The sequence below is a fragment of the Papilio polytes genome, unplaced genomic scaffold, assembly GCF_000836215.1.
Source record: "Papilio polytes unplaced genomic scaffold, Ppol_1.0 DF824269.1, whole genome shotgun sequence".
Lineage (NCBI taxonomy): Eukaryota > Metazoa > Arthropoda > Insecta > Lepidoptera > Papilionidae > Papilio > Papilio polytes.
In genome coordinates, this window is record NW_013524935.1 from 3,027,090 (window position 1) to 3,038,009 (window position 10,920).

General features: G+C 33.6%; 1 protein-coding gene across 1 annotated transcript; it reads right to left on the reverse strand.

Moving 5' to 3' along the window:
• Nucleotides 1-702: 702 nt before the first annotated feature.
• Nucleotides 703-9,746, reverse strand: LOC106106679 (alpha-tocopherol transfer protein-like). The gene is made up of 6 exons (XM_013287306.1): nucleotides 9,666-9,746; nucleotides 4,543-4,785; nucleotides 4,099-4,236; nucleotides 2,480-2,603; nucleotides 1,652-1,880; nucleotides 703-1,299 (listed from the first exon to the last, which is right to left on the reverse strand). Exons 2-6 carry the CDS (start codon nucleotides 4,776-4,778, stop codon nucleotides 1,031-1,033), a joined length of 996 nt encoding a protein of 331 aa, XP_013142760.1. The 5' UTR covers nucleotides 4,779-4,785; nucleotides 9,666-9,746; the 3' UTR covers nucleotides 703-1,030.
• Between the last annotated feature and the right edge of the window lie 1,174 nt (nucleotides 9,747-10,920).

A 10,920-nucleotide genomic window follows, 5' to 3' on the forward strand; every position in this document is an offset into this window, starting at 1 on the left:
TGTGCGAATCGCTAATGCACGTATTAATTATATCAAGAATCGCCCGATGTATTCGGAGCGCTAATTTCGCGCCTTTCACTTACTTTTTATATTCAAGTACGCGTCACGCTAACAGAAATCTTGTTTCGCGTTTGTAAAGTGTCACAAATGCGAAAATTGCAAATGGTGAAAACAGTTTTTTTGCGCCTTTACATTTTCGTGAACTGCTGCTGTATTCTTGTTCTTTTTCATTGGAATATTGATCGATCTACTGTTTTAAACAGTAAAATACAGCAACTTTGAAAATTTTTTGAATGATCATTACAAACGCATTTAATTAGGAAAACGGAAAAAGTATGGATGGAATGTGTGAGAGAGGATATACCTACGTCATAGTGGTATGAATTCATAGATGTATGTACGAGCAGTATACAATGTGATGACCCTTCATACGGTTAAAGGCAGGTTGTTGGCCTACGAGTATGAGTACTTATTATTTCAAAACATTTGAAATTAAACCAAATTTATTTACAAATACATTAATTGTCGAACAATATTCAGTATAAAATAAACAGATTAATTCCTTTATTTACAAGAGAGAGAGTTAAATTAACATTTAGAGTTTAGTAATAAATAACCGATTTTTAATACATTGAGTTGTTGAATTAATATCATAAAATAGTTACTAAATTGTTATTGTAATTTAGTATTATAATTTCTACTGACAAATGCAAAAAAAAAACTTGGAAGTCTAAATATGGACAAAATAGTGTCTTTCAATGGATGGTAATAATAAAAATATATCGAGTATAAATTCAGGAACTGTCAACATAGATTAAAAACTCCATCTGGCAAAGAAATTGCAATCTCAAAATCATTGCTTTGCCCAGGTCTTTCAGAAGTAGTACGTAGCAGGCTTTCTTACACTATTCTCTTTTACTTATGCACAAGATTAGCGCACTGTCTCAAGCATTATAATACAATATGGCTAAATCACCATCAAGAGATATTGACTGATACATTTAGATACATTTTAAACACAGTGTTGACGTTACACGTACAAATTCTTATCGGATTTCACTTTCAAAGTTCTATATGCACCATGCGCTCCTTCGTCCACACCATCATGTCTATACAAAGATTTGCAGGAATGTGTTCTAGTGATCATGTCGTATGAACCAATAGCGCCTCGTATCGCCCGCACTGCGCTGCGATGTCTTGTTCTCGTACGGATCTCTGGTGTTAGTTCCGTGTTGTAATATTTACGTTCCTCTGAATGTAGCCAGTTGGAATTGGAGAGCAGTTTCTTTGTCCATTCATCTGGAAAGGTTGATATAGTTTATAAGGTATAGATCGGTTTATATCTCTAATGGAAAAACATATTAAGAAATTTGATTGGAAAAAAGGTTTGCCCAAATAGTCATGTTATTACATGCACTAATATTACAAATGTTTGTTACACTATAACTACAGAACGGACTGCCGTTTGTACTGACAAATCTTGATGAAATTTGATAATAAGATATGATATTACCTATTCATATTTTTATGTCATTTTCTAGTTTCTTTATGTTTTTAATTTTTTTCTTAATTATTTGTGCATTTCTCACTAAAATTACTTTTTTTATAATACTCTGCTAATAATAGTTTTAAAAATTCTTCAATCTATTACCATTAAGATCTTTCATCGCACCGGCTTTGCCACCGTATTCATGCGGCAAGCCTTCTGGCGGGAAGTAGTCAACACCCATGATGTGGTTGATCTGATCCGCGTTAGAGTGCAGCTGAACGACCTTACGCCGCCACGGGTACAGCCCCACGTGGAGTAACAACAGGGACATTGTCTTCAAACGGTGAGTATTTATTATATGGACCTCGGAGAACCGAAGCGGGTATGCTGTCTGGAATGTTAGAAGAAATTGTCATGAAAGAGAAGTAATAGTGAGTAAGGGCCTGTCTCACTACTGGCTGAGAGAGGCTCAGATAGCTTTAAATTGACGTCACTGTCAGATAAGGGAACAAAATCCGATATTTCCATCACATGTTTTACACGTTCGATTGTTATCAGACAATTTACAATTTAGTGGGACAGGCCCTAAGAAATTTAAGAGTCAAAATTTCTGCTTGGTATAATTATCGAGTTAAACAAGCAAAGATCTGCCGACAGTCTTTTGTTTAGATTAAGGAAATTTGTATTTTCTTCAATGTTGAGATACTATTCACTAATTACGTAGGTAATTGTAGAATCCAGTATAGAAACTATAAAATTAAGCATACCATGTTAACTCAAAATAAAAGATACTTCTTTTTAGCGTTAGCACTGATTGCACTACTTTAATTTATCGTCATCTTGCCCTTGTGCCTACAAAGGGTCACAGTATATGCTGCTCTTCCATTCATTTCTTTCAGCCGTCATACTTGAATTCAATCCCTTCTTAAGCATATCCCCTTTCACACAGTTCATCCATACTTTCTTTGGTCTTCCTTCGGATTGCATTACCTTCATTAGCCAGACAAAATCCTTCCAGTAGCTGCCTCGGAAGTGGTTCTTGAGATGTGAGGGCTGCAGGTCGCATACGTCAATGAACACCACCTCCTCGCCTGGGGTCGGGTCCTCACGAAGTCTGAAAGTGACGTCATTAGATCAACATTTAAGTAACAACTGCCCCGAGTAGAGTCATTTGAATGCTAATGTTCTTTAGGCTAGATTTAGTTACTACGCTAAGAGATTGGGTAACCAATCACAAACTGAGGGTGATCATAAGTTTTTTAATTTTATACGGTTAACAATAAAAGAGTTTGTAATTTTCTCGCGTGTATCCGTTTCCTGGTGATCTAAGTAATGCGGTGTTATTAATTTATTAACTTTAACAACTTAGATTCATATTATTTGGATATACTTTATTTGTTTCGTTGTGTTTGCTTTATGACGATAAATGCTGATATTCATTGGGTTGTTCAGTTGGTTAAATAAATAAATGCAAATTACAAATAAGTTAAACGATTTTTTATAACACAATTTTGAATTATTCTGTATAATTTAAGACTAAATGGAGAAACAAAGCATAAATTAAATTTTGTAAAACAATAAACATTTGGCAAGATTTAAGCGTAACTCGTAAGTAAACAGTCGTTCAGCGAAAACAAAGTCTTTGTCTCCTTTGTTAGGTAACGACTATGGAAATTGAAATTTGCGAAACAAATTTGATTAAATGTAAGTAGAATACGAGTACATACATATTGTGTCGGTTATTAATTGTGAAAATTTTTAGAAAGTTAAAATATTTGTTATCTATACTAGTATAAAGAGGAAAGATTCGTTATCTTTGTATTTATTGAAATAACTCATAATCTACTGGGTCGATTTCGAAAATAATTTCACCATTAAAAAGCTACGGTATCAGTGAGTAGCATAGGCATAAATTTTTATTATTTCAAATCTTACGCGGACGAAATTGCGGGCAATAGCTAGTTATAAATTGAAACGGATGAAAAACAGAAAAAGAAATAAAAAAATACTAGGTAACTATATAAAATCTATCCAATAAGTTTCGTACTGTTTCAAATAATAGTTTATCATGTATCACAGTCCCTATTTCAATAGCCACAAGTTGACCTAAAAACTAAAGTGATATATGAGATTATTCAATTTGTATAGAGTCGTGCGAAATATAAAACCTTCGCCGCACAGCATTGTTTGATATCCATACACGTGGGTATAACATGAATGCGGCCCACAAGTGGCTATAACTTGAATCTTACCTCGTGTAATCATATGTAGAAATAACAGAAAATTATTTGTTATACTTGCACATCTTGCATTAATTTTTTCAGACGTTTATTCCTAAATTTATAGGTAGAGTTTTTCTTAACACATTATTTGATCAGGTTATCACTCTCTTCACCTACGTTCACATTACTTTGCTATTAATGTATGAGGTATATATGAAGAGCACTTTTAATACAATATTAATGGTATATTATTGACAAATAATGAAGTTATGAACAGTGAAAGTGATGAAAAAAGTTATATTTTTCAAGAGATATCTGAGATGTAAGCGTTTGTTTCATATTGAACTCTTTTCGTCGCTCTTTTGTTTTATATTTTAGCAATGTTACCTTATGTCTAAGATCATCAGCCACCTGGCGAGTAACGCTCGCGCTGACAGCGGCCTGTCCAGCGCGGTTGGAGCTGGGAGTCTCACCAGTGTCATCCTGCGACCTGCCACGCTGCGTACTCGTAAGGGGACTATGTACCTGGAATAGTATAAGTATTCTAGTGAGAATGGGAACTCTACGTAGTTTCTGTCGCGAAATAATACCATTTATTTACTATTGGTAATTATAAAAACTCTAAACTGTAGGGTTTGATCTTGGAAGTTGGCTGATGTGATCCGTGCGTAATTTACACGCAAATCACGCAAGTCATAGTCTTAAAAGACTAGGTATTAACTAATAAGTACTAGGTTCATCTATCACGTCATGCCGATCACATACTATTTTATTTTAATAAAAAAAGATAAACCTTGAACTGTTTAAGTAAAAGAAAGTTTAGATACTCACGCATCTTGACAACTCGACAGTATATCCTCTTCATCGGGATATCTTCTATGCCAGAGTTCCGTCAGTCCTCCCGGCCCTCTCGCCTTGTAGTACCTCCGCGCCCTCTTGGTTGCCTCCTCCTCATCTCCCTCGCAGGTGATCGGGAACAGATCGAGGATGACGAGCTCGTCTGCCGTGGCTGCTCGGGTCAGGTTGTCGCTGGCCCATCGCTTCGCGAACGACGCTGCCGGTGACATCCTGATACTGGGTACAAAGAAAGTATTGATTATTGACGTCTCTCTCTATTATATGCATTTTGATATAGATAGCATTAACTGGACCATAGTATGCTTGATGGAATTGGAAAATACGTTCAGCTAGCACCTAGCATTATAATAATGGTTGGTATCAATTTGATATGCACGTATTTTAGTTCGAATTGTAATATATAAAAAGACGAAATACAATATCTATTGTAACAACGAATATAAGTTGAACCTTAATCGCACTTCAGTGTTAGTTATAAGCTAAAGCGATTTCTTAACTAACATTTATTTAAGTTAAACTTTTCTTTCGGAGATTACTAGCGTGGTAAATAGATTTTTACCTTCCTTATACAGGTTTTAACCATTTAGGACAACTAGCTAGAAGTTTGTAAAAATCACATTATTAATTATAGATTCACAAAACTCGCTTCAGTTTATAACTTACTCGGCGGAAAATTTTAAACGTAACAATTTTTTTGTCGTCTTTTTGCGCTATGTAACTGTCCTTGGGATATTCAGAGCACAACATTGTAACGAACAACTAATTCAAGTACAAAATAAATTATTGAGATTTGTAAGGCACGCACTATTACGCAAAGAAAATAATTTAGATAATTTTCTTGCAAATCATGCAAGAAATACTTTTAGCACTGTGTATTACACAAAAAGTAAATCAATTCATACTTTATTTTATATAAAAAGTAACAAAAAAAGTAGTTGTTCAATTTAATTTTTAAACATAGAGTACCAATGTTACAGAGATATCACAATTTTAATAAAATTTAAACTGCATTCCAGGCAGTCGATTACAATGAAAGTCTGAATCAAATACCAGTATATCCTATCACGGTATTCCCTTGACATTACACGTATTTAGGCGATACAGGCCTGTCTGTATGTCACAACGGCGCACACGACAAAGGTCAAATATCTATACATATTTAATAACGAATACTTAATAGAATGATAAAAAAGCGTTCACCTCTATTATGTAATTGATAAATCGACATTTTTCTTTACTCCTTTGTTTTAACTTCAGCGAGAAATATGTTACTTTTCCATAGAGAAATATGGTCGGTTTCCAAGGTATTTTTAACCATTCGTCAGTGTTTATGGTTCCATAACTTCATGAATGTGTTTCTGAACTTCGTAACTTGAGTTTCACTCTATTGAAACTTCAACCTAACACTAATGAAAAAAAGTAATGGCAACTTCAGCAAGTATAAGTCGTATGTAACTTATTTGTTATATTTTTTATTCAAAAATCTAGTTTAAAAGCTGACTTTATAGAACACTTTCCACACAAAATACGTTGTTACTAATTGCTATACTAAGGGACGATAATTAATCAGCCCTTCAACAAACTTATCGCATTAACTCTACACTTCTTTTTCTTCTTCGTATCTTCATTGCTGAAGGTCGTGCTTGCCCTGGTAAGCCTTTACCATTTCATCTACCAGCTCCACGCCGCCCTGTCTTCGGCTCGTCTCAGGGCAGTCGGGATGTCGAGTCCCAGTATGGACTGCACCTGATCGGTCCATCGGGTAGGTGAACACCCCCGTGACCTTTTTCCCTCGATTTTTCCTGTTTCCACACTTAGTATAGATTTAATATGGTCTCTGAGTGTACAAGTTGATAAAGTTTTATAACTAAACCATAAAATGATCTCTACTTCTAAATCCCACGCGGAAAGCAAACGACCTTAGAGTCAGTTCAACTTATCTCGAGATTAACGCACGTCGTAAACTAAGGCAACTTACGTGGATTATAACGTCCACTGTTTATTTATTTATGATGCTATGATGCAACGTAATTTGATAATAACGATAGTAAAATCGTAAATAATCTCAATTTTAATGGTGACATAGAATAAATTAGATTGGCACGTTTTCTTAAGAGAGATTTAGTACTGGCAGGTTTCCTAGCTACGTTTGATCATATTAGTGTTTTTGGAACAATAAATTTAAAATGCGTTACGTGCCCATATAAGCTCAGAGGTATCAACCGCGCGACTAAACAGTTGTGCGATAGGTTAGTCAAACGTGTGTGCGCGCTTTTAATCTAGAGGCGGTTACAATTTAATAACATACACGTATGTAGAAGACGGATAAAAAAGCAATTTAAATCATTTACTGACGACCTTTGTAAAATTGTTGCAAGTAAAATTATAATGATTAAAGAAAAATGAAGTTTTTCATTTATAAACACCGAGTGCATGTTTCTTAGTCATAATAATTGCGTAGAGTAAATTCTGTCGATATCTCCGTAAGACAAGACTAGAAGGCCGCTGGCAAGGCGATTTCCTGCATTTAATTTAGTGTTGCGAATCATTTATTAAAATTTATGTCGATGTTTTTTGCGAATTTAATAAATGGTTATTACACTAATGGGATGGTAGAAATAAAACGAATTTACCGTAGCTGGTTAAATTATGGTATTGTTATTATCTTAAGAGTTTTTAAATATTCATTTCAATTAATTTGTGATTGTACTTATTGTTCCAATAATAAGCTTCAGTTTCGAGACTCATGGTAAAATGACCAGTATAAAGTTACCAAAATTAAGATTGCAGTTAATTTTAAGTAACATATGAATTCAATTACTAAAGTTTACAAGGCATATCTCATAAATATATGCATGTAATAATATCGATGTAACTAACTATCAAACTTCATCTATGCGAACATCACTATTGCTTCGCATATAAAGGTTTGTTGTGGGACTTTGGTATTTCCCCAATTTATTATTTCCTGTCTTCGAATATGGATGACAAGATATATGGGTTCATTTATATGAATAAGGGATGTACCCGACGTGTTTATCGATATAGATAATTTATACCCTATGGGAGACAGCACGTCTCGATATTTATTACTCGGTACGATGCATACTTTACCGTTGGTTTCTACAGTCAAAAAAATTTCGTTGCCGTTTTTTCAAAGAGCTTTCGTATAGCTACAATATAAACTTTATAATTAAGGTGTGATTCCACTGTCGACACACTAGTATAATATTCCTTACATGTTCTTCCAAAAAAATTGAGTTGAAAATAATGATCTTATACAAGTGATGCGACTGACTGACGTTATAAATTCTATTTGGTTATTTGTAAATAAATCAATTTGCTATATCAGCTGTAATGACCTTTTAATGCTCTATTAATGCCCCTTATCCTGGGCTCAGTGATCACCGAACTGCAGTAACAGAAGAACACGCGATCATCACAATGGGTTTGTTGTGACGTCATAATTTTTTAAGCTCGGTAACAAAGAATCTAAAATACAACATAACGGTTGGTTTGTATGTTCATTCAATTTGAAGATATTTCAACGATTTGAACTCGCTAAAATGACTAAGCCTTAAAAGTAATTGTATTGACAATTCTAAATAAACTTGATTCAAGTCCCAGAAGTGTTAACTTGACAAAGCTAAGAAAGGAAAAAACGTAGTATATTTACTCGTAATTTCAGTAATTGTCAGTTAGTTGAATTGGTGATTATTTGATTTGTTTCTAATGCCCGCTCTATATTTGTATCTCTGTGCGTAACCAATACGATTACGACAGGGTCGTGTAAAAGCAATACAGTAATTAAAAATGATACAGGTATTATAAAATATTCAGGTTATGCGGACAAACAAATGAATAGAGACGGGAAATATCGCAGCAGATCACGATGTTGGTATCACGATTGTTCATTTATTTAACCTGTTTACGAATCGATTGATTTTTTTACCAATTGGAATTAAAACACTCGATTCTAAGTTTAGATTCCAATAAGACAAACTTCTATTAAAACAACATTGTTTTGTCTATATAAGCTGTTTTCCCAGCAGTATCAGAGGGAACGACAGTGAAAACCAACCTCATGATTGACGGTCTACAGTGATCCTTTAAAAAACTTGACAACGTAACACACTTCTATTAGTAAGGTTGATTAAACTTATACGATCTGGTACTCAGAGTCAGTCGTCACAATAAGGCTTCCTTAGTGTATTGTGGGAAATATTAGTAAGACAGTTAGTCCCGTGCCTACAAATTTCGCATTAACATAGTAAGTGATCATTAGTGATATAAAATCAATGTTTGTACGTCAATAAATCAGCTGATTTGACTAATTAGACCTCAATCAGAAGTAAACGAGCAATGGATACTTTCCGTAGAACGTGACTATCGAAGGAATTGATGGAAAAGTATGGTACTTAATAAAACGTAAATAAGAAAAAGTAATGGAGATCGCGGGAAAGGTTTTTGATTATTATAAAACGTAAAAGACAGATGAAAGATACATAACATAGAAAATGACAATCAAGTTACCCACTGATTATTATCTGAGTCATTAGGGTTAAATTTAAGTAAGCTTGAATGGAGTTAAACTCAAGTTAGTTACTTTGGAAATACATTTTATGAAGTTATTGTACCAAAAACACTTACAAATGGTTAAAAGTTGGGAAACCGGCTGTAAGTTGATGCATGTTTAACCTATCTTAGGATCGAATATAAGTTTTGGAATACGAACTGGTTTTTGAGCAATGACGCAGGAATTGTTTACAAAACATTCACATTAAAACGGCATAAATTTATATATCCCATGTTTTTTTGGAAATCTGACTTCCTTTGATTTAAATTTAACAAAAAGAACACACTAGATGGAGTTTAGGATTAAAATATAAGGTTAAAAGTAGATAAAAAAATGTAACAAAAAAATAAACACCAAAGACATCTAAACATTCCAAATACATAAATGCAAAAAAGAAAACAGTGTCTATTTTAATATTTAAGCACATAAATATCCGAATGAAATTAAAAAGGTAAAAACAATCAATGTTTGTGATAACACTGGCAGGCAACAAACCATCGAAAATTAAAAAAAAACATACCAGTGCGCGCAGCGTGCAGTCTCGCTAGCGCCAGTCGACTGGTGATCTGAGTCACAGCAACACTGTTCACGGATTGTCTTCCGCGACTCGCCTTGACCTTACCGACACCACTGTGTTTATTTGGAACAATCACCCACACTCGAAGGGTTACATCACCTTTTTTGGAATTCAGAACTACATTTCAATAAATAACTTACAATTGACAATAACAATTTGTTAATTAAATAAACCAAGTGAATACGATAACTAATATAAGTATGAACATTCTGAAACAAAATTACATGCACGTAAAAACCTTTCTCTCTCGTCAGCAGGGTAAAAAGTAATAAAGCCTGAAAAACATTGCCCTCTTGAGTTATTTGAACAAAAGTTTTTATTCACCTGTTTTTTAATTTATCACCAGTTTCCACAATTTTCACACAACAAAAAACAAAAGAAAACCTTACGCTGCCACGCAAAAAAACCGATAGTTATTCTAAAATTACCCGCTTTGTACTTATATCAGTATTTAGATATTTCTTTTACCTTACAAATATCTTTTTAATTTTTTTCATGTGCGTTGCAATTAATTGTTATAATTTTCTATGTCATTTATTTGTTAGGAAAACAATTACATTTCTATGCTTAATTGTCATGTGTATCGACATTCAATTGTCTTCATATAGATTAGTTTAAATTCGAACTTTCACTAGACATTACTTCATATTTGAATCAGAATTCAATCATCGTTATTTGTTTTATTTTATTTTATGTAGATGTTTATGAAATATTGATGAAAACCGTAATAAATATTCAAATGTTTCAAGTATGTTTAATTTAGTACGCAAATAAGAAATTTGTGAGAAAATCTAAAGTTTTTGGACAATACGGGAATTCGTATGATGAAAACGCACTGTTCTACCTTTAAAAGGTCTGCCGTAAATCCGTAAATAGATTTTTAATGTTTTTTAACCACAGAACGTTATTTTAAAATTTGATTTACGTTGTTTTGTTACATGTTTACTACGCAACTATTTACTGTACAGCTCACTTAAGTACTCATATATGGCTGAGCTAATTTTAGTACGAACTGTGCTGGGAATCTTAAAAGGTCGTCGTATATAAGATCGTGAGTAGAACACAAATTAGGTATTTCTATTCTAAGCCATTTAATTAATTCAGATAGAATACTGTAGTAAAATAATATTTTTTTATCTTTGTTTATCTGTACATGTAATAAAACTAGCTTTCGCCCGCGACTCCGTCCGCGTGGAAT